General features: G+C 35.7%; 1 protein-coding gene across 1 annotated transcript; it reads right to left on the minus strand.

Annotated features, from left to right (window-relative positions):
* Window positions 1-10,712: 10,712 nt before the first annotated feature.
* On the minus strand, window positions 10,713-11,318 carry LOC137715015 (uncharacterized). The gene has a single exon (XM_068454214.2). It carries the CDS (start codon window positions 11,316-11,318, stop codon window positions 10,713-10,715), a length of 606 nt encoding a protein of 201 aa, XP_068310315.2.
* Window positions 11,319-25,900: the final 14,582 nt, after the last annotated feature.

Consider the following 25,900-nt stretch of genomic DNA (forward strand, 5'->3'; position numbering starts at 1 on the left):
TTTCGACATCTTCTTAATAATCCAAACCTTAATTAAGTGAACATTTGCAAAAACACCATACGAAAAACTAATTGCAGAAACTTATGACCTAAGTTACACTAAACTTAAAGCAGACGCGGTCCATTTAAAGCACTTAAAACACAAAACTAAAGTGAAACATAACGAAATGATTCAAAACACTTATCAAATGATTCCGGATCAATTCCAAAACTTGGAATACATACGGTGACGTATATATTAAGATCACATTTCCAGTCGTCTGGTGCTGATTAGGTGCCACTGAACTCAAGGAAAATGTTTTATTAGTCATAAACATTATGTTATAAAGTTGGCTCTTCCATATCAATATCTTATAATGCATCACTTAGCACTGTCTTCTCCAAATAAGAACGACTTTAGTATTAATAGACCCTTCCTTTGGGGAACAAGAAATTGTAGCTTGCTAACAAACCCTTTAGTCGGAAAATCGGCTTAAAATTCGACGGGAAAAATATATTTTCTTGTAATGATATGGAAAGATTATAGTACTAGGAAACACTTCAGCAAACGATACTTAATTGCCATGGTAGTAAAATTTATTACTTGTAAGTTTTGTTAAGTGTTGACACACGCAAAAAAACATGCTACGGAAATATTTACAGATTGATCATCGGGAACTCAGTGAAAAACAAATTAAATAAACAGAAAAAGTTCATAATTCTTTGAAACCCTAACCCATAATAAGGTTCATCAGAGCACTCAGTCACATAAGTTGTGATATAAAATGTTTTACGTTAGTGCCTCTAGTATTACTCGTTAAGAAACAGTGTTTCTCCTCAAATGCTTTTCACTAAAAACTTTAGTTTGAAATTTCTAAAAGATGATTTAGCCAAATTTATTTTGGGTCTTTAAAAAAAATTATGTAGATTATTCTAATTTATTTTTAGGAATATTTTTACCTAAAAATTATTTAAATTCCGATAAATAATGAAAAATCACTTACCTACCTCATTCTTACACATATGCACCACATGAAAGGACATGGAAAACCACACATCCTACCCCAATGCATAGGTTGGTAGAGAGAGAGAGAAAAAAAAGGAAGAATTGTTTGATGAAAGTGAATTTTGTGTGGATGTTTGAACAAATATATAGTTATTTAAAGAGTTTTTGGGTGGATTTGATTTAAATATATTTTTAATTGTTTTAGCCATTGGATTTAATTTTGGGTTGTTAGATCTTGTTTTTTTTATTGTTGAATTTGTTCATATTTGATTTCAACCGTTGGATTTAATGCATTTATAAATTTGACTCTTTAAAAAAAAAAAAGATTCTAGACCATTAGTTCAACCAAAGTGGGTCTTTTGATAATAAAAATAGTCATTCGTCTTTTCTTAAGTGGCCGACAGCGTCAACAATTGAATCCTAACCCCTAACTTTGACTCATTTGCTAGGTTTAATTTGGCCCAAAAATAAGTTTTAACCAAACCGTTTTTTAGCCTATTGATTGGAGAAGCTTTGAGTGAGTTTAAAACTTAAATTTTGAGTTTTAACCCAACAATTGGAGTTTGTCACATAATTAAAACTTCAAAAGATATCTATGTCATGAAGTTGAAGTTAATAGGTTAGGCCATCTCCAACCGAAGAGGGGCCAGAGGGCTCCTTTTAGCCCTATAGCCCTCTAAGAAATTAATATTTTAATGAACAGTGCCAAGTCATTTTTCTTACCACCTCCAACCAAAGGGCCAAAGGGCCATAGGCCAAATATAGCCCTATGACAAAAAATCATTTCCAATGGAGGGGGCCAAAGGGCCATAGGGCCAAATATAATTTATTATTTTAATTGAATTAATATGGTTACTTAAATTAAACTACCTCAATAATTTTTCGAGATGGAATGTTAATAATTTTTCGAGTTGGAATCTCAATAATTTTACGTCTCGGATTTTGAGTGCCACATGTCAATATGTGAGTAACTTTGTAGATTTCTTGTCAATAAGAAATCTCAATAATTTTACGTCTCGGATTTCTAGTGTCACGTGTCAATATGTGAGTAACTTTGCAGATCATTAAGGAACCGGCAAAAGGGTGGAGTCGAGAAAAATTGAACTCCATCATGATGTCGTGCATCATATTACACAACATGATTGTGGAGGATGAGCAAGATGGGTATATTGATGGAGAGTCTGATGACGACCAAGAAGATCCAAATAGGTTAAGAAGGGCTCGTGCAAAAATATATGACGGGCCTAATTCGCATTTGAATCCAAGAACCGGTAATTTCTTTAAATAAGTACATGATGAGCCATATAATGATACGTTCGCGTGCCACAAACAAGTGCCTACAATAGGATCTTGTTGCACATCTTTGTGCTAAAAGAAGCATGGACTATGCGTTTAAGTTTTATGTTGTTAAATGTTTTTTGTTAACGTTGTTTAATATTGTTTCATGTTGTTTAAGTTTGATGTTATTTAATGATCTTCCATATTGTTTAATGTTGTTTAATGGCTTAGGTAGTTATAGGAAAAAAAAATTAGAATTTTTTAGTTTTTATTTTTAAATTTTGTCCCAAAAAAAAAAAAAAAAAAATCAAATCCAACAGCTAACTGGCGTCAGCATGATGTCAGCTAGATGTTGTTAGCTAGCATCACGCTGACGTCAACTAGCTGTTGCATTCAAATCCTAGGCTGGCTGGATTGGGCTAACCAGTTGGCCTAATTTGCTATTTTTGGCTCGGTGGGGCCCACGAGCCTTTTGGCCTAGCTCTTGATTGGAGATGGTTTTTGTTTCATTTCGGGCTATTTTCGACCCTCTAGCCCTCTAGTCGGATCGGTTGGAGATGGCCTTAGCTCCAGCCTCCAGGGCTCCATATATATGTGCATGTGTTTTTACAATGAATTCGTTGAGATATCACCAAACAATTGACCCACAACATCTTTTGGAGATGCTGTAAAACAACAAAAACTTTATTTTAAAGAGCCAAATTCAAAAAAATTATTTCCAAGAAAGCAAAATGAATAGACACTCTTTAAATTTAAAGAGCAATTATTCACTTGTTAAATATTAAAAAAAAAAAAAAAACCAATAAAAATCAAGGATGGACCCTTGAGCAAGGAAAAAAGAAAGAAAGAGAAAGGTGTTCTAGAAAATGAATGGGTTGGGTTTAAATTGTTAATAATAAAATATTCAAAGTTTGTTAAAATAAAAATTATTGGAGAAGAAAAGTTAAACTAAATAGCTAATATAAATTCTTGACACTGTTCATTTGATAGTTTAACAAAAAAATTAAAATTTCTCTTGGATATGCTCTTATGGAAAAATACTATAGTTTGCTTGTCAAATGGGTTATCAATTCAGCTGACTTCATTTCTCTAAAATTGGGTTCCTTCAAAGAACTATTAGGAGACAAACGGTGAGTGTTAAATAGCACTACAACCAATACCCTAACTACACATAGATACGGAGGAGGATTTTCCCCCTTCCTAATCTTACTGTAGGTTTTTGGTCTGATTTCAGTCCCTAATGTGGTTTTGGTCAGTTCAGCTATGGATGCCTTATCAGTTTATTGTATAATGACAATAGTTTCTTTTCTTATCAGTCCCCATCTATTTCGAAATTAAAACTAATTAAATTCAATCCCAACATTGTTTCCCATGTTTTTATTTCTTACTCTTCCATATGTTATATTTGTGTATTCATCAACCATATATTATCTTATCTTCTGATTTGAACACTAACATATAATAGGATGCCCTTTGCTTTGATAACTTAAAAGTCAAAGCTTTTGTTCTATTGGGATGGTTCTTGAATTATATCACTATTTGCTATATGTATATGGAGTAATGTTAGGGAGATTAAATTTGTAGACAAAATTTTGTAAACTAAATGATATAGAAGTTGATGATTGGGTTTTACTTAAACGTTGACAAACGTGCTCATCCTATTGGTGACAAATCATATAGTTTGTAAATTTTGTCTGCAAATTTAGCCTCCCTAGCATTACCCATGTATATGTGTATAAACTGCGTACTTTCTCTATTAATGTCAGGTGTAAGAATATTGTAATATTTTAATGTGGCTCACGTGATACAATTTATGTTTGATATACTCAGGCCATCTCCAACTGAGGACTGGCCAGAGGGCTCGTTTTAGCCCTTTGGTCCTCCAATATATTAATATTTTAATAAACAGTACATAGCCATATTTACCTCCATCTCCAACCGAGGGCCAAAGGGCCAAATATAATTTATTACTTAAAAACTACAACTTAAATTCAAATCTAACGGCTAAGTGACGTCAGCTAGTCGTTGGTAGATAACGTCATGCTGACGTCAACTAGCTGTTGGATTTGAATTTTTTTGGGCTATAAATAGGGTGGATATTGGGTTATATTTCACACAACTTTAAATTCAATCTATTTCAATTCAATCTCTTTCAATTCAAGTTGCAATGAATTCCAACTTTGGATCCTCTTCGGATTCCAACTGAGGGTCCTCATCCAATTCCTAATTGGAAGAAAAATGGACGCGGATGAGATGAGAAGATGAGGAGTCTGATGAAGAAGATGAAGCATGGCGCAACGCACAAAACATAGCAGCAGCCATGGCTATGGCCATGGTGTGTCAGCAAACTGCGTAACAACCTGAATGGGGTGGCTTTGTTGCTAGTTGCTCTTACAAACCACGAAACAGAGCGATGAGGCATGCCAATCTAATGAACAACTATTTTAACCCCAACTCGGTGTACACATAAGAGAATTTCAGATGTCGCTTCCGGATAAGGCGTTATGTCTTCAAGCGTGTACTTCATGATGTCCAGCAGATCAATCCATATTTTTGACAGAAACATGACATAGCAGGCTGCCCTGGTTTCTCACCTCATCAGAAGGTTATTGTTGCACTCTAAATGATGGTCTATGGCTCCCTAGTTGATTCAATGGATGAAACCCATAGTATGTTTGAGTCTACATGCCTTGAAACTCTTTAACAATTTTATGTCATAATTGTTCAGGTTTACAAAGATGAATACCTTCACTAGTCAAATCAAGAAGATCTGGGTCGACTTCTTCGCAAAGCTAAAGACCGTGGGTTTTCGAGCATGATATGATCATTAGACTACATGCATTGGGATTGGAAGAACTGTCCCATCGGATGCAATGAAGCTTTTGCGGAAGGTCAAGAAAGCCAACTGTTGTGTTAGAGGCGGTTGCCTTGTATGACACATGGATCTTGTGACATCCCACATCGCCCAGGAGAGTGATCCTTAAATGTATATTCCCATCCCTATCTAACACGAAGCCTTTTGGGAGCTCACTGGCTTCAGGTTCCGTAGGAACTCCGAAGTTAAGCGAAAAGGGGCTAGAGCAATCCCATGATGGGTGACCCCACTGGGAAGTTGCTCGTGAGTTCCCAAAAATAAAACCGTGAGGGAATGGTAAGCCCAAAACGGACAATATCGTGCTACGGTGGTAGAGTGGGCCCGGGAAGTGATCCGCCTCGGGTCGGGATGTGACAGATCTGACATGCTTTCTTTGAAGTCCCTGGATCCAAAAATGACATTACAGTTCTTGGCCATTCACTCTCTTCAATATCCTGACGGAAGGTAAAACATCTCAACTTGACTACTACATCAACGATCGTTATTATAATATAGGGTATTACTGGGCATATGACATCTACCCAAAGTGGGCGACACTTATCCAAGCAATTCCAAACCCTAGGAATGACGCCGAAAAGTTGTTTACCTTACACCAAGAGGCATACCGGAAAGATGTTGAGAGAGCTTTCATTATTCTACAAGCACGGTGGAAGATCATCAGCGAACCGACAAGAGGGTGGAGTCGAGAAAATTTGGACTCTATCATGATGTCTTGCATCATATTATACAATATGATTGTGGAGGATGAGCGAGATGGGTATATTGATGGAGAGTTTGATGGCGACCAAGATGATCCAAATAGGTTAAGAAGGGCTCGTGCAAAAATATATGATGGGCCTAATTTGCCTTTCAATCCAAAAACTGGTAGTATCTCTATAAATGAGTATATAAGGCGCTCTAGAATGATACGTTCATGTGCCACAAATAAGTACCTATAACAAGATCTTGTTGCACATCTTTGGGCTAAAAATAGCATGGAGTAAGAGTTTAAGTTTTATGTTGTTAAATGTTTTTCAAAATGTTGTTTAAGTTTCATGTTGTTAAATGTTTTTTTTATGTTGTTTAATGTTATTTAATGTTGTTTAATATTGTTTAATGTTATTTATGTTATTGAAAAAATTGAAGGAAAGATTATTGGAAAGGGTAAGAAAATATAATGTAAATAATTGAAATAGAATGAAGTGAGATAATATGGAATGGTGAAAATTATGTGAGAAATGATGTAGGAATGGCTTAGGTATTGCTTGAAAAAAAAAAAAATTTTAAATTTCATAAACCAAGGCATAATTTAAAATTTTAAATGATGTAGGAATGGCTTAGGTGTTTTTGAACGACTTAGGAAAAAAAAAGGGAATTTTTAAATTTCATAAACAAAAATTTGGCCAATAAAAAAAAAAAAACAGTTGAATTTCAAATTTTGGAAACCATTCATATCGGTTATATTCGACAGGAATAAGTACTATTACTATCGGTTATATCCGACAAGAAATTTGACAAGATTAATCAAAATTTTGGCCTAGCCCGGGGCTGGCTAGCTGGCTGGATTGGGCTAGCCGGTTGGCCCTTTGGCCCTTTCAGATTTCATGGGGCCCACGAGTCCTCTGGCCTAGCCTTCGATTGAAGACGATTTTCAGGCAATTTTCGGCCTTCTGGCCCTTTGGACCCTTCGGTTGGAGATGACCTCAGTTAATGAATATTGTTTTTGAAACAATCTTATTAGTCAAATTATAAGAATTGGTTTCCTATTTTATTATTGTGATGGGTGGTAATTAATTACGGGCTTCATTATAAAACATTTCATTTGTTTGCATATAACATTGCACATACCCATCTAATGTGTACACTAATGAAAAACACGTATTAGAGTTTTAACATGCAAGTAAAGATAGAGAGAGAAACCTATAATTTCCTCCATAATGGCTCATTTATGGATCGTTCAAGGTAGAGATTGTAGATGACCTTATGTAATTTATGTATTCCGCAAGTAATAGTTTGTGAAAGTCATGAAGTTCAAGATCTTGGCTCATATATTAGGTCTTATGATTTTACCTAATTTTAAAGTTTACATCAGGCACAACGAGATGAAGTTTAGGAGAATGATTTACATGGAATGGATTTACTGTTGCCACGGTATCTCAATCTAATAATACAATGCTAGATATAAGTTTCTCTATCCACATGACATTGCATTAGTAAATCGGGATGCCATGTGACAAAGCTATGCTGCGGTGAATTCATTTCATGTAAGTTGCTCTCAAAGTCTAAAAATGCTTACAACAATCAAAATACATAGTATACGACTGTAGATATGGGAGAACAAAGTAGGGAGTTTCAACATAGATGTAGGATAAGTGCTCGACTATTGACCATGAATATCATGGCAAGTAAATAATGTGAGGTCGTGGAGTGTTGTCCCACATGAGAAAGTTAAGGGACATTGTACGTGTTCATATTAAGAAGTTCAATTAGTATTCTTTTTTATTGCCAATTGATTTTTAGGTGAATTGTAAACTTCTTTTTTATGAGATTAGAGAGTATGTTTGTGCACATTTGAAGCCTAATGTCTGCATGTATTCAGTAGTTAAAATTGTTCACTATTAAGATCAATAATTTTGTCATACATGAAGGAGCATTTAAAGATGTGGAGTGTTGTCCAACATTGAAAAGTTAATGTTCCTTGCACGTTCTTTTAAGACGTTCGACTACTTTTTTTTATAGCCGATTAGCAATAAAATATATCAAAACTAACATTATTCTTGATTTAGGGTGGAATCTCAACATATTTCACATATTACTTTTGCCTTGTTTCGTTCTTGATACTTTCCTAATTACCTCTCCATGTCAAGATATGACATAAATTTTACAAATTCTTCAATAAAAAATAGAACTTTTTCTACTATAGACACTAATAAAACATGTTTACAGCATGCTAGCTTAGAGCATCTTCAAAGAAGATGTCAAATTTTAAACATAAAATTTGAATTTAATGGCCTACGTGACATTTTGACATTTTTTAAAGTTTTATTCTCTACCCAATATGTCAAATTAAACTATTATTTTATTACACTATTTTATTTTCATTTTATTTTTATTTTTTAAACGCCAAACGAAGCCCAGCCCTTCTTTCTTGACTTCTCCTGATCATCTTCTTTCTCTCTTTTTCTGAAACTTTGTATATACCTGCTTCTCTTCTCCATCATTCTCTCAATCTCAATTTTTTCTCCTTTCGTTGATGATAAATTTAAAAGAAAAAGTAAAACAAAAGGATCGCTGCAGGAAAAAAATTGATATTTATATTTTAATGGATCTGGATTCGCAAGATTGATGCAACTTTCGCTAGACAGAACGGTGTGCACAGACGAGAACACAAATTAATTTCCATTGTTGAGAAAAAATCCAACTATGAAGACCACGGCGAAGAAGGGAGGAGCAGATTTTCTTTTTCAGGGATTGCAATGAACATTCGAGAGCTCTTGTCTGAGCTACGCTGCGAAATGGAGAAGGACAAGCTGCGATACTCTTATAAAAGACAAAAATAAACCTCACATCAGATTTACGTTTAGGTTTAAACGCTATATCAGCAATCTTTACCCTTGGGTTTTAGGTTGAGATTGTGAGGTTTGTTTCTGGGTTTGGTTCCCAAAAAAGGGAAGAAGAAGGATGAGCGGCGAGTGAGATTTTAGGTTCCAGTGAGAGAGGAAAGTTGGAGATTTGATAAAAATTTAATAAAAAAACATTTAATAATGAATTAAAAAATATTTGAAGCTGGTGTGAAATTTGGTGCAAGGGGAATACATGTTATTCCATGTTATGCCACATCAGATTTGGCTGCTCGGTTGGAAATAATTGTTGGTTTTTTCTTTTACCATTATTATTGATTTGAACATTTTGACATTTCATTTGAAGATACTCTTAGTATTTTTCTAGATTTTTAAAAAGCTTATGCTAGCATATTTCCCAGTAATATGACCAATATCAAGAATTCATTCGTCAGACAACCGGATGATGCTTTTGATGCTCTTCTTATCCCAATTCTTACATGCTCTTCTTACTTATTACATGGAGTTATTAGATCCCTTAATTGTTTGTGCAGAAGCGTACACTCCATTGAGTGAGTGACCAAAAGATATCGAACAAGAATTATAGAATTGATTGAAATTTTCCTTTTAACAAGTGCTAACCAAAATAGAGGAAGGACACTAAAGCAAAACAATGTATGACGAGCCAGTTCAATGTACCATGTAAAGACATTGAAAAATTCAGTCCTTTTACAATGCATATGTTAAGTAATTACTCGTTTAGAAATACTTTTAAATGGTTGAAAGTACTTTTGGTGAAAATATTTTTTAAACCAATTCTTAGTAAATATGCAAGTAAATTCTGGAAAAACGCTTTAAGTGTTTTCAGCAAGAAGTACATAAGTGGTGTCAAAAACAATTCAAGTGCTTTTAAAACCCAAAAATATTTTCTCAAAAAGCACTTTCAATCATTATAAAAGTATTTCTAAACGAGCCGTAAGTCCTTTTGCAATCCTACTATAAGTACATATTCATGCTAATGGATACACACACATATACGAATTGCTAATATGCTTGCCAATTTAAATGATTAATGGAAAAAAAAAATTAACATCTCAAAATGTATATAAGTACACACACGTGTGTGTGTGTGTGTGTAGAGAGAGAGAGAGAGAGAGAGAGAGAGAGAGAGATATTCAGACAATAAGATGCTGAGTATTTTAATTACACCGTATATATTGACAACATTATTTGCACAATGTATGTAGTATTTGATATGTATGCGCCAAGAAAAAGAAAATCGATAGAACTTAAGACAGGCATAATATCAAATTAATTAGTCCATGTATTGGCTACATTACTAAGCATATGACTCTAATTTTTTCCATCATCCAAAGCACCAACTGGGTCTTTCTCTTAATATGCATCATTTTGCTTAATTTGAAGATCATGGAAATTTAACTCTTCCTATATCTCCTCACATCCTTTACAAAAACAAGAATTGGCAAGTCATGATTTTTTGAGATGTGGGCAAGCATACAGCGCGCATAAGCCTTGGCTACATGCATCTGGCTAGGGTTCTGTCAAATGTCTTCAGCAACATCGGACATTTGTAAACCCTAATTTCTACACAACAAAGGCACATGTGTATATATAGCTTTTTCATATTTCCTTGCATTCTGATTCAATGTATTTATAAACACGGTCTATCAATCACTAAAAGGGAGTTTTATTCGCTTCAATCACTACTTTCAGTTCCTCGATCGATCATTAAGGCTAAATAATGTATATAATTCGGTCAAGATGCATGCGCTTTGAAACTCATAAATATATAAAATCTTGAAAATCTTCAGTTTCTTTATTAATTTTGAAGATTTGAACAATCAAATTGAACCCTTCCCAACAACACAAGGTTAATTATGTACGAACTCAAATGAAAATTCGATACACAATACCAATAAATTATGAATCAACAACATAATGAATAAATAAATTAAAATGTATAAACATGAAAGAAATTAAGATACCGGGATTGAAATAGAGTAATTTCAGATTCATCAGAAGAACTTTCTTGTAGTATTTGCCGTTGATGACGACGAATTTTGAGGCTCAGGTCCTAGTCTAAGCTCAAGGTCTAACTCCGAACCTGATAACTGCAAACTCTTTTCAAGTTGATCCCCGCGAACTTGTGGTGTACCTGGATTTTGATGATCCTTGTTATGTGATGGTGTTTGAGAAAGCAGTGCGAGTTGTTGCATAGTGGTGTCACTTTCTTCACTGAGAAACCAAGGCCATGGTGCCCTTATTGTGTTTCTATCAATATCACGACCAATAGGCTTATTGTGTTGCAAAGAATTGATGGTAGGGAGTATTGGAGAGTACAAGGATGGCATCTTTGGGATGTCCAAAAGGTATTGTTTTTGTTGTTGTTGGTGGTGGTGTTTAGTTTCGATAGTATTAGATGAGGAGACTTGCTTGAGCTTGGCCTTGTCTTTTCGGTGAATGTTCATGTGCCCTCCTAAAGCTTGTGCATTAGTAAACCCTCTTTTACAAAAATTGCACTCATACAACTTTGCTGCTTGTTTGTTTGCTCCTTCTTGTTGTTGATCATCCGATGTCATCACCTGGTCTGAATTTTCTTGATTTGCCCGACTAGACTCCATCGCCAAAACCAAACAATTAACCGAGAAAGAGTGATGAGAAAGAGAGAAGGGAGAGATGGAGACAGAGAGAGAGAGAGGGATAGAGAAAGGGAGAGAGAGAGAGAGAGAGAGAGGGAGAGATAGGACAACTAGCTTGTTGGTAGCGAAGAATTATATTTATTTAGGGAGAGAAGGAAGGCCTGCATTCTAGATATTAATTACCTAGAAATTATTTAATTTCTTTCATAGTCATAGCATGCTATGCAATTTCAATTGTACCAAGGACAAACAAATTACAAAACTTACTCATGTTAAACTAGACTTGTTACTCTCTAATTATATATATACACACACACATTTGAAAAACAAGTATTTTGGTATGTTTGGTCTTAATTATATATATATATATATATATATATATATATATATCACTTCTATTAGTTTTTGTTGTATTATGGTGGGATCATTATATGTTTGGATACCTGTAAAGAAACCAACAAAATTAATTTGTATCTTTTCTTTTATATTTATTTCCAACTTGTTTTGCCTTTGGTGTTTCATAGTGGAACTAATTTAAGCACATATATATGCTTTAAATTATATATAGAATCTAGGTAGAACACATACAAAAAAACTAGTCACTTTTCTTTCTTTCTATTTTGGATGAAGTGATAACAACTCTTAGACAATCCCCACATAATGATAAATAAGATGATTTTGAATCAGCTTGATATGATGACTTCAGTCTACTTCTTAATTTGTTTCCTTGTTCTATCGATCATGGCAAGAAGTATTACTAAAAATAAGTACCATTGTTTTTTTTGGAGGGGGAGCGGGGTGGGGATTGTTTAATAGTTTATATACTTGACAGTTCGAATCACATAAGATCTTGCTCTTTGAGATTATAAAGAGAACAAAGGAATTATTCTTATTGTGACATGAGATTTTAATTAGCACATTTTGTGTGCGCTTAAATTATTTACGAAAATTATATTTATAAATATTATTGACAAATATCTTAAATTTATTATGCAAGCGTGCCAAAATACTAACTACTTTTTTTTTATTTTTTTATTTTTTATCTAATGACACGTCTCTTCTTAATATTAAAATTTGAATTCTACTGATACATATATTTTTAATGTTAGAATGGTGCCAAATTTGAATTCTAAAATAAAATAGTAATAATACATGCATGCATGAGTTATCAATGAATTAAGATTAATTGTATGACATAATAGTATGAGAATTATCATTGATGATGACAAACTTGTCTAAAAACATCACCACCTTAATGTTTGATTGATTCCAACTTTTCCATTTCAACAATTGTTTACCACTTGTGGAGTCCTAGTTAGGGTTTTGGCCGACCAGGCTGCAGCCATATGGTATCTACAGTGTTATAAATATATATATTGCCGTTTGACAGCCAAAGCCTTGGTAAGACTTTGAAGGTGGGGATGATTGTGAGCAAGTCGGCCAAAGTCCGACAAGTGAGTCCAACCTGGTAGTAAGGTTTCATGTGTCATAAAATGTAATTAGCACTCACAGAAATGAGAAAAACGAAGCTGGCAATTAGATTTAAGTTTTCATAATAAGAACCAACTGGCATCATCTCAGCCCTAGATATTTGCCACGTGGAAGCATAAGACCGATAGTTGCTTGATTTTTCTTTAAAATCAATTCTTAACGAATACACTTAAACTTTTATAAACTCTTTACATGTTTAATTGTTTGGTAAGGAATGTGAATATAAAGGATTGATGCTGAGAATGAATGAGTATGAGATAAACACATTCTTTCAAAGAGATCTTGAATTTTCAGGTGACTTTAAAGTGTTAGTAAACAAAGGATATGAAATGAATATGGTTTTATAGACTCTCTTAGATTTTAAATGAATACACTATTAAACAATCATTTAAAAATCTGATTGAATACTCGTAAATTTGTTAAAGAATAAATATATAAGATCTCTCAAAGAGCCCAATTCAGTCACCCTGATTTGACTTATTTTGTTTCTCTAACTTTCAAAATTTGGTTTGTTTAAAAAGGGATTTGGAAAGCCATTAAATACTACAGTCTGGTGGTATTATTCTTTATTTAGAAATGAGAGGTTTTAGGTTCGAATATCTTGAATGACAAATTAAATGCCAAATTAAGTTGTCTATTATGTAACTTAACCCAACTTTTCCTTACCTAGTATAAAAATATTGATATACTAAAAAAAAGGGGTTTGGGAAGCACTTAGAGAATGTAGGCCTTTATTTAGGCTCTTTCATGGCCCATGGGTAACACTAAAGAGAATTACGGCTTTTGTTTGCGCTCTCTTTTATGAGATATTCATGAATTGAGTAATGGTTCTTACTGGAGGAATTTCACTTGTCTATGCTGAAGTTGTTTTTTAATATTTTTAATTTTTACTATTATTAGGGGATGAGGATAGTTCGAAATTATTACAATAATTCAGGAGAGGTGGGAATGTCGAACATGGAACATATGAATAAAAACCCAACACTCTATCCATTAGGATATTCGACCACATCCGGCTTTGGTGAAGTTGATCTAAGAAATGTTATGGAAAAGCACCAAGGCTAAACTTTTATTTGATTGTTTTCCAACTAATTGTGTGACAAGTTCAAAAAAAAAAAAAAGGATTCTTCAGATATAGGGTTAGGGTTAAATTGAATTTGAAGGGGAAAAGTTGTATTTGCCATATATTCCAATCATAATTCTAAGAGGAAAAGTAACCGGATCATAATCTTCATTTTTCTCATATTATGGTTATCAAACAATTAAAGAAAAATGGAGAAAAAAACGACAAAACAGATGGTGAGAAGAACCGAACATTATACGGAAACAAAAAGATGAGTAAACAATGGAATTCAGATATTTTCTGCCAGAAAAGCGTTGCATCCTGTTCGCATTGTCGTTCTCTTTGAAACGGTGTGTCAAAGGGTCCAAATCGGACACCAGGGCTCAAATTTGTTATGTTTTGACTTTGATGCTAATTTTATATCTTTTTAATTGTTTTTTTTGTCCTTTCAACCATCTGATCCATCTGATTCACATCACAAAGTGTTGATGCCTCAAAATACAAAGTCATGGCTAAACTTGGTTGGTTCAAGTCATAGCACTCGTGCTAGTGACAGACTCAGACCTGGATATCCAAGTGACCCCTGCAATCAAGGTATGTTGGTCGAAATTTGAAGGGGACAAAGCCATAAAGTAAAAATGATGTGGAAAAATATGAATAAATTAAAGTAAGATATAAAAAGAATAAAATACTAGAGTACGTAGTGAGTGTGATGGACCATAAATTATAATGTATTATGTAGGTAATGGAATCTAGAGCGTCTAAATATCCATAGCTGAAGTATACAACATAACACATCTGAAGTTGTTAACTACAAAGTTAGTAAGAACAATCCCTACACTGATGAGGAAAGATTATGCCACCATCGCTCAACGTCAAAAACCCCAAAACTTACTAAATCTTGGAGGGGTGCAAAACAAAAAATACGAGTAGGCAAAATCAAGTATCATATTGTAAATCAGAAATTATAGTTCCAAAGTATCATATTGTAAACCGCAACACATAAGGAATACCATGGCATCAGTGAAAATCAAGTATAACTAGAAAACAGGTTTAACGCAATCATCAATAAAACAGATATGGTATGCCCGTCAGATAATGCAGACATACGAGCTCATGCAGAGTTTTTTGACATGAACATGTTGGGTATATAAATCTACGCTCTAGTAATATTACATACATGTGAAGCTGGCGCTAAGTGCATCACATACAAATCCTAGTTACATCACATACAAATTCTAGTTACATCACACAAACTAGTACAAGCTAACACCTACAATGAATTCAATGCGTAACGGTGCATGTGAACATACATATGAAGTTGGTCCTGACACCGAACAATACTATAGACATCGTGTAAGCATGCGTGATGCACGGATAAGTCATATATAAACATGCCATGGATAATCTCTCAAATCACAAGTGTCACAAATCATAATTTCGTACAAAGGATTTCATAGTAGCAAAACGTTCCAAAGTGGGGTTCACAAGATTATAAATCACATCATCGTCAACACATAAAACACTTGCATTATCTAAGTAAAAGTAAAGCATGATATAAAAGTATCATGTAACAACAGTTTTGAAAACATATATGTATAATATAGTTTAAAGGCAAAAGCCTATACATATACACCGTACGGTCGTAGCCGCCATGTCTTGCACGCTCTTGTACACTCGAGATAACTTTCCTAAAGTAAAAAACAACCTTTATTTAGTAGCTCAAATACTATAAAGATTATTGAAAAACAGGGCTTGAACTATCATTTCTAGCGCATGAAAGCCAGTGTTCGACGCCACAGCACCGCGCAGGCGGAAGGTCGACACGCGCCACCACACATCTCCATGCGTTGGCACGCGCTGGGAGGTGGTTGGCATGCACCTCCTCTCTCCTCCCATCAATTTGGATTTAAACCCACATTGATGAGTGAAGAGATTTTGAATAGGCTATAAATAAGTTGGGTTACTGCTCATATTACCTATTGGTTTTATAGTGGAATCCTAACTTTCTTCACGGTATCAGAGCAAGTTGTCTTACATGCAAAGCTCAACGGCCACACGCGCTCCACGTCATCCCATTTGTGTTTACTAATTAGGACTTATCTTTGGGGTTTAATTTTCTGATATTATTCTTCTTACCAAGGAAAATATATAATGTACAAGATTGATTTACAAGAAAAGAAACATCAAATAATATTGATTTACAAGAAAAGAAACATCAAATAATATCTTTCCTAGTTACAAGTAGATTACAAGGACCCAAACAAGTAACTAAACTAATTACAAAAGGTCAACTCTCCAACACTCCCCTTCAAGTTGGTGCATAAATGTAGTGCATGCCCAACTTGACGAGAGAGTTGTAGAAAGCTTGACTTGCAACAGCTTTAGTTAAGATGTTCGCCAATTGATCCTCTGACTTTACGAATGGGAATTGAATAATATTCCCATCCAACTTCTCTTTAATGAAGTGTTTGTCAACTTCCACATGTTTCGTGCTATCATGCTGGATTGGGTTGTGTGAGATATCAATAGCTGCTTTATTATCGCAAACCAAATCTGAGGCCAACTTTGAAGGACACCCGAGCTCAGCAAGTAACCTCCAAAGTCATAATAATTCATATACTCCTTTGACCATACCCCTGTATTCTGCCTCTACACTTGATAAAGCAACCACTTTATGTTTCTTACTCCGCCAAGTCACTAAATTACCCCCCACAAATGTAAAGTATCCAAATGTAGATCGTCGATCAGTAATGTTTCCTGCCCAATCTGCATCTATATAACCTTATATCCAGCAATGATCATTTTTGAAAAACATGATGCCTTTCTCGAGGAGGACTTTAGGTATCGTACGATGCGTTCAACCGCACACATATGTGTATCACTCGAGGAATGCATAAATTGACTAACAACACTTACTGCATATGCAATATTAGGCCTGGTATGAGATAAATAAATTAACCTCCCAACTAAACTTTGATAACGATCTCTGTTAGTGGGAACTTGATCAGGGTGCACGACAAGATGGTGATTCTGGACTATGAGGGTGTCAGTTGGTTTACAATCAAGCATCCCTATTTCAGCTAACAAGTCCAAAACATATTTTCTTTAAGATAGAAATATACCCTGTTTAGATTGAGCTACTTCTATTCCGAATAAATATTTCAATCCACCAAGATCTTTCATCTCGAACTCGGTTTCTAAGAAATCCTTTAGCCTTGAAATTTCGTCTTTATCATCACCCGTAACAATCATATCATCCACATAAATAATAAGTGTCGTCAATTTTCCCATTCAACGTTTCAAGAAAAGTGTATAATCGGCATTGCTCTACCAGAATCCATATTTCCTCATAGCTGTCCAGAACCTACCAAACCATGCCTGCGGTGATTGTTTTAGTCCATACAATGCTTTATTCAACTTGCACACTACTCCGGGTTGTGAAACTGATGCATAACCAGGTGGAATATCCATATACACTTCTTCTTTAATATTGCCATGTAAGAAAGCATTTTTCACATCAAATTGCTGTAATGGCCAATCTAATTTGGCTGTCAATGAAAACAACACTCTTACCGTATTAATCTTTGCTACCGGGGCAAATGTATCTGTATAATCAACACCATACGTCTGAGCGTATCCCTTGGCCACCAATCGTGCTTTGTATCGTTCAATGGACCCATCAGCTTTATACTTAATAGTGTACACCCATCGACATTTGACTCTCTTCTTTCCTCGAGGTAATGGAACTAAATCCCATGTTTGATTTTTCTGAAGTGCATCCATTTCTTCCTCAATTGCTTTGGTCCATTGGTTGTCAGATAGTGCCTCATTCAATGAACTTGGTGTGCTATCATTGGATATTTGTTATACCAAAGCTTTGTCGGGTTCTAATAATTTTTGTGACGACATATAATTAGCAATATGGTATTTAGAGCCTTTCATTGTTTCCAGCGAATATCGATTGGCTGGTTTTCCTCGGTTGTGACTGAAAGGTAATTGATAATTTGGATTATCGGATACATCAACAAGGATAGTAGAGCTTACCTTAGGAATATTCGCAGGAGTATGGTCATTTGGTGGTATTATATTTAGAGATGAGGGGGAGTAGTATCAGTTGAAGTCTTAGAATTGGCAAGTGGCAGTACTGTTGCTGTGGGTAAGGACGGCGCTGCCGTGCCTACTGTTGGTTCTGTGGGCAGCATTACTGTTGCCGTTGGTTCTGTTGGTTGGGTTGGCAGCGTAGCCGCTGTAGGCTCAGCTGCTGGTTTGGCTAGTGGCAATGGAAGATCAATGGTAGCACCCATGGACCAATCATTCTCGTCATGTAGTGTCTCCCCTTGAGGAGTAGGATTGGAAAAAGCTGAAGGGTAATACATCTTGGACTCGAAAAAAGTAACATCCATAGTAACATACATTCGACGTGAAGGAGGGTGGTAACAACGGTACCCTTTCTGATGAAGTCTATACCCCATAAAAATACAACGGAGAACACATGGATCAAGTTTCGTCCGTTGATTTTTATGAAGATGAGCAAATGCAACACATCTAAAAACTCGAGGTGGGAGTACCAAAACAGACAATAGATGCACGAATGTAGCAATGACTTGTAAGGGTGTAAGAAAATGTAACAGTTTGGATGACAGGTTGTTGACAAGATAAGTGGCAGTTTGAAAAGCAACATAGAAGTGGGAAACATGCGCCCCAATCAAGAGTGAGCGGGCCGTTTCTAAGAAATGGCGATTTTTGTGCTCATCACCTCATTTTGTTGAGGACATGTAGTTTCATGTAGAATTCCGTGATTAGTTAAATAATGTGAAAAATCATTATTAACATATTCACCGCCATTATCAAGACACAAAATCCAGATTTTAGTAGAAAGTTGTGTTTAAACCATGGTGTGGAAGGTCTTAAAAGTCGAAAATACATCACTTTTATGCTTAAGAAAGTATAACCAGGTCATCTATGTGCAATCATCTATGAAAGTTACAAACCACCTAATACCAGATGAAGTAGTAATCGGCGATGTTCCCCAAACATCCGAATGAACAAGACCAAAAGGAATAACACTTTTATTAGAATTCAACGGATAAGAAACACGGTGGCAAGTATGCAAGTGTCACATTTAAAGTCTGAAACTGAACAACCAATAAATAAATCTGGAAACATATGCTGCAAATAACTGAAAGATGGATGACCCAAATGGTGATGTCATTACCATATCTGATGCCGTTTGTGATCACCGGCTCCTTAGGCGAGATTGACTCGTCGTGTATTGACATCATCCACAAAATAGAGATCCCCATCTTAGTACCATGCCCAATTATCTCCTTTGTGAGAATATCCTAAATAAGATAAAACTTTGGATACATTAGCACACAATAGTTTAATTGTTCAGTAGCTTGGCCATGAGACATTAATTTATGCTTTAGTGAAGGTACAAGTAATGTATGAGGCAAAGAGATGGTTGGCGTGAGGCGCGCGGTGCCAGCGGCAGTTACCGGTGATGTGACACCATTAGCATTAGTAATATTATGTCGTTGTGGAACGGTATCATAAGCTAAATCAGTGGGATCATAAGTTATATAGTGTGTGGCACCGGAGTTAATGATCCATCCGGACTGAGTATCATCGCTATTCATATTAAAAGCATAACCACAGTTACCTGAGGACTCTAGAAACATATCGGAAGAACTCGAAACAGGAGAAGGATCATCCTGAGATATCAAAGATAGTTGGGATACGGAGGTGGCAAGATTGGCTTGCCCAAGCTTGGCTTGCTTGTCCCATTCCCGTTGTTTCCAAGGCTTCAAAGGTTCCCACCAGTCAAGATAGCCGTGCAATTGAAAACAATTATCGTGGTTATACTTCTCACTACCGCAGCAAGTACAATCACCAGCCAAGACGGGTGGTTTGGAACGAGGATGACGGTGATCCATGGTGGGGTATGAGGCTATCTTAACAGCAAAGAGTGAGCCACATGCTGGGCTCAGGGCAGTAACCTAAGGCTGCAGTCCTGGCTCTGTGCAGTTGGGCTTTTCAGAGGCGCAGGGATGAGTGGAGTCGCGACTCGTGCTGCAGGCCGAGCCACCATTGTTGTCTCACTTGGCAATTGTCCTTCGATATTCATAACAACATGTCTCATTCCTTCCTCGCAAACATAGGCAAAGGTTTATTCGAGGGAAGGAATGAGCTTAATTTGTAGAATATCACTACAAATTTTATCAAACATCTCATCCAATCCTGCAAGAAAAGTGTAAACACGATCCGTTTGAATAATTTTATTATAAATTTCAATATCAGTACCGCACTTCATTAGATTGGGTTAACGATAATCAATCTCTTGCCACAAAGATTGAAGATCACTATAGTATGTCTCCATCGATCGTCCGTCTTGCCTCATACGAGAGGCCTTACAAGTAAGATCATAAACTTGAGATATATTGGAGCCATCATAATATGTGCTAGCAACTGCGTCCCACACTTCCTTTGCCGTCGGTAGTCGAAGAAAATACCAAATCAAACTGGGTTCCATATAATTGATGAGCCAACCCTACAATGACGTTCTTCGTATGCCATTTAGTGAAGGCCATATCGTCGATAGATGGATGGGGATTACTCCCAAACAAGTAGCCTAACTTGTCTTTTCCAGCAACGAACATTTCAACAATTTGAGACCAAACTCCATAATTATCACCACTGAGTTTGATGCTAATCGAAGCAGTAGAAGAATCATGATGGACAATCTGTGTAACAACTTGTGGTAGAGGTGGGGTAAGATTCATGGTAGGGTCAGTTAGGGTAATAGTGTTTAGGGTTGCAGTGTTTAGTATAATAGTAGAATCAGTTAAGATGGGGTTGTTTCCACCATGGAGTGGTGGTAGGTTCTCCATGAGAGGGTTGAGTTTGCTTGAGGGAACGGGCAGAGCAGAAATCCTAGGATCTCTACTCTGATACCATGCTAATTAGGGCTTACCTTTGGGATTTAATTTTCTAATATTATTCTTCTCACCAAGGAGGAAAATATATAATGTACAAGATTGATTCACAAGGAAAGAAACATGAAAGAATATCTTTCCTAATTACAAGCTGATTACAAGGACCCAAACAAGTAACTAAACTAATTACAAAAGGTCAACTCTCCAGCAGTGTTGTCCACGTGTTAGGCTTGAAAATTTGTCACACGTAAGGAGGTGTAGGGCTTATAAAAGGTTAGGCTACTTTGCCTAGGGTAGCCAAACTTATTTGTAAGTCCATGCAAAATCCCTCATTCTATTAATGTGAGATTCATTCTCCACAATGATAAACCATTTTTGGCATCGAATGGCGACACTTTCTTCTGGCATTTGTAGATCGAAGCCTTCCCAATCCAATAATGTCATGTAAGAAGATTGTGACTAGAAACCGTCGTTCTTGGCATGGACAACGGAGAGGTCTTCGTGATGGTTAATGCAAGTGATGTGAGACAAGTATTTCATAAACACAAGAAATCGTCTTTAGACCACGTTTGCAAATTATCTCCATTAGAACACAATTACCAAATGCAAGTTTTTACATCTCCTTACGCTTCCCCGTGCCTTCACCCTCTACAGTTTTCGCCTCTACATCTCCTTGTCCATGGTGGTGGTTGCTCAGTGTGTTCTTTGTCTCTTTAGGTATAGTTTATGGATGTTTGCTACAATTTAGCGTAGTAAGAGTTATGCAAGAGACATGTATCTCAATTCATTAGGCGTATTTATCTTTTATACATTCAAGGTTATAGGTTTGATTCTTTGTTCTTATATTAGCTTGTAAAAAAAAACAATAAGAATGATTTAAACTGGAAATTTCTTTCAAGATGAAAAGTTCTTCATGTGCTCCAAGTATATGCCGGTGACATATGATTGTTGAGTTGAGTCCACATACATCTAGACTGGCAACCTTTATGTGCTCAATAATAACGCTTTCACCTATTTCAGCTTAAAATTAAGCTAAGAGTGATATTAGAGAGACCATTTACTTGAATCATATTTTGTAAATCACATAATGTGGTAGTTGATGGTTGGACTCATTCTTTAAATCATTAAAGAAAAAATCCAACTATCAACCGCCGTATCATATATATAATTTACAAAATATAATATAAAAGCATGATCTTCCTACCATTTTCCTTAAAACAAACACATTTGTTTAGGGGCTTGTCAAACTCAAAGCAATGCTAAACAAACTTGGTGGTGTTGGTAGATCTTAATAGATTTTTTTTTTTTTTTTTTTTTTACTTATTGAACTGGCTATAACTCATGGTTCTTCATCGGGTTCGTGGAGTTTAACAAAAATCATCTCGAAATGAGTTAGACATGCATTATTGCACACGCGTAAGATCTTGCGAATACTTTAATCTGTTTTGCAAAGTTATACAAAAATAATTTTAGATCATATTTTTGTGTCATTTTGTTGCATCATGGCATTCCGAGAATGCTTTGGCACCCAAAAGGAATTTTATTGTTTTTATTAGCATTAAAACTCCAAAAAATTTGAGCTTAAAAAATAAAAAAAAAATAAAAGCTCCAGTAAATTTACTTATATACAAGACTCACTAAATGAAAAGGATGCCTATTCACTTATTAGAATTTTCTAACTTATTGGACAAACCACGACCACAATTATATTATCAGAAAAACTGGGAACTATAATTCGTAGTTCGATTTTCTTAACCTTATTTGCGATGCACCATAAGTTTTTTAAATGGCTGTGTGAATCCACTGAGGGCGCCCACCTCACGACTTTTCCAAGTAATGATTTTGGATGCAGAAGATTTGATATCTTTAGTAGTGGATTGAGTTGAAAAATCAATATTCCTCTCACTTATCTTTTCATGCAGTTTCATGCGGATTCCTCAACTCCCACATATTCTGTTCTTATCATCTATTTCTTAACGATTTTTTTTTCTTTGAATTTGGCCCCCTTCTTCTACTCACAGCATATTTCAGAGTGACCTCAATACATAACTGTTTGTCTGTCTCAAATAAACTATATATTGTTGCATATGAAGCAGCATGTAATTATAGATTAAAAGTGGGTATGCATAGTGGTAATGATTTTGGTATATAATTCAAAATTACAGCACCGATCGTTGATAGCAATATCATCCATACTTCCAAGCCAGCTAAGAGCAATTCCAGGTGTAAGGGCTCCCCATGGCAATTGGCAATTGAATCTTTTTCATTGAATAGTACCTGTCTTTAATGAACAGTAATTACATTTTGCATCTCCACCTCTAAACTAAATAGCCATGGCAAAAGCCGATAAAATATTAGTATTTTTTCTTTTATAAAATAATAAAAAATAATTTTATTTGTAATTTTGAATAGGATTTTTAACCGGTCTCGTTATACTACGTGTCATTATCCAAAAGTACAATTTTTGGTGATAGATTTCGATAAGATTTTTATCCAATTCCGTCACGCCACATGTCGTTACTTTTTTAGAATCGTTGAGGATAGATTTCCGACAAGATTTTTAACCAATCTCGTCACACCACGTGTTACAATCTGTTTAGAATCTTTGAGGATAGATTTTGATAAGATTTTTAACGAATCATGGCGTGCCACGTGACATTATCTACAACCTAATCATTTATTTGGTCTCCATATAACCCACCATCCATCCTAAGAAATCACACACCAAAATCAAAATCTCTCAAAATCTCTATCCTTATACATAGATTCTCCTTCCTTCTTATAATGTCTTATTCAAGGATGTTTTGGGAAATCGATAAGTAAGAGAAATAATTGTTTAAGCAAGGGGAAGAAATGTTCAATCTCCAGGAGGGAGAAAATGAGATGGAAGAGGAAGAGGATGAGGAGGATAGAATGAGAGATGACGAAGCAAGAAACCAAAGAGCCTCACATTCCCATTGAGTAATCCAAGCTATGGCTGAGATCTCCAGACCCAGGCGTTCTGCAAACATTGATAGAAGTAGGCAACGACGAGGTAAGGATCTCAAGGACAATTATTTTGACCATAACAGTGCATTCCCTGATGTGTACTTTAGACCTCATTTTAGAATGCAACGACATTTGTTCAATAAAATCATGATTGTTGTTTGCAACCATGATTCTTACTTTGTGCAAAAGAAGGATGCTTTTGGTGTCATGGGGTCTCCTTCCTCAGCTAAAAAATTAATGATGTCTTGTGGATGCTTGCATATGGAGCATCTATAGACCAAGTGGATGGGATAGCGAGGATGGGAAAATCAAGCATATGCATACATGATGAACAATTCCAAAATACAAATATATTGTGCTCAAGACGCCACTAAAGAACCCGTGTAATACGAGCTATTAGAAAGGGATGGATGTTACAATGAAAGGTTCATTCAACGATATACTTCACTCCAATCCTCATACTATCACAAAACCCGGCAAAGTGACCTGATAGAGCACTTGTGGAGATTGAAACAAGCTCAAGAAACTTAAAAATAAGCTTGTGGTGGAAGAAGAATGCTCTTAGTTTGTTTGTGTGTTTTTGAAGTTCATTTAGTGTGTTTTTTTTTATTTTGTATGTTTATGTAATTTTGTTTGGTGTTTTTTTTTAAGTTTATTTCTCGCAACTGCATCTCATTACCCATAATCAGATCATGAGTAACTTCAACCCAACTAGAACACAATGCAACATCTTCAATAAGTGTCCAATTTGTACCTGCATCATTAGCCTTTTTTTTTTTTGGAAACAAAAGTATATAGAAACTTTGAGAGAAAGATTGGAATGTGGTTGAAAGTATTTGAGAAAATATGAAAGTGCGGTGTAAGGTGGAAGATAAAGATAAGGTATTTATAGAAAAATAAAATCTTTTTTTTTTAATTAAAATTTTTTTTTTCAGATTTTTTTATTAATTTTTAACATTTTTTAAATTTTTTTTTATTAACTTAATTAATTTCTACCGTTGGATTGCAAAACATTTGAAATCCAACACTCCAGATTGTAACACGTGGCATACCGGTAACATATCAGATTAAAAAAAAAAAATTAAACCGAAAAATGTGGACCATTGATCTGGAATCGAATGGCTCAGATTGTGCCATGTCATCTAGCCCTTGGGAGAGTTTTGAAAAATTTTTTGACCGTTGGAAATCAAACAGTCTAGAAAAAAAAGCTATCGAAATTCAATGGCCGAGAGTGTGACATCCCGTCCCGGAAATACCGGAAACGTGCATATGAAATGACCCTTTTACCCCTAGCTTGTTTTCGTATTATTGTTTTTGGTTGTTTTGTGTGGTGTTGGCAAGATTAGGGCCACACACACACACACTGTCTCACTCTCACTGTCTCTCTCTGTCTCTCTCTCTCTCTGCGAGTTCCCCGAGCCCCATTCCCTTTCTTCCTCTTTGAAAACGTACGGACAAACCCCAAAACCCCTCAAACCTTAACAGATCGAAGAAACCAAGTGCACCATCAAGTTCGTGAAGCTGAGAGGAGTCCAGTGGTACCAATTTCAGGTAAAGACTTTGACGTTTTCACGTCGATTTTACAAGCTCCGTTTTAGTCACTGTTCATGCAAGATTAATCTAGTTAGTTTTTGAACTTTTGAAGCTTGTAGTTGTGTTGGTGAGGTCCCAAGGAGCCTCGGAGTGCTTCGTTGGACAAAATTGGACGTCGGGATCGTCCTGTTCTAAGTTGGCCGGTTTTGAAGAATTTGCACAGGTATAATCTAGTGAGTTTTAGGCCTTAAATTGTGTATGGTTGTGTTCTTCTAGTTTAGGGCTTTATTTTGGTGCAAGAAACGTGAAGAATGGTGGAAAAATGAGCGAGAAAACCCAAGTTGCAGGTTTTCCCAGTTTCCGGCGCCGGCGACGTCGCCGGCGATTGAATGAAGAAGGCGACAGAATATTCCGTCAATTCTGACGGAATATTCCTGACGCCGTTAACGGAACCTGTTAGTTTTAACGGAATATTCCGGGGTTTTAACGGAATATTCCTGACGGCGTCTGTTGACACCGTCAGTGTGCATGGCACGTGGCCGCGCGTGGGG

The sequence above is a fragment of the Pyrus communis genome, chromosome 3 (genome assembly GCF_041283825.1).
Source record: "Pyrus communis isolate YQ-2024b chromosome 3, ASM4128382v1, whole genome shotgun sequence".
Taxonomy (NCBI): domain Eukaryota; kingdom Viridiplantae; phylum Streptophyta; class Magnoliopsida; order Rosales; family Rosaceae; genus Pyrus; species Pyrus communis.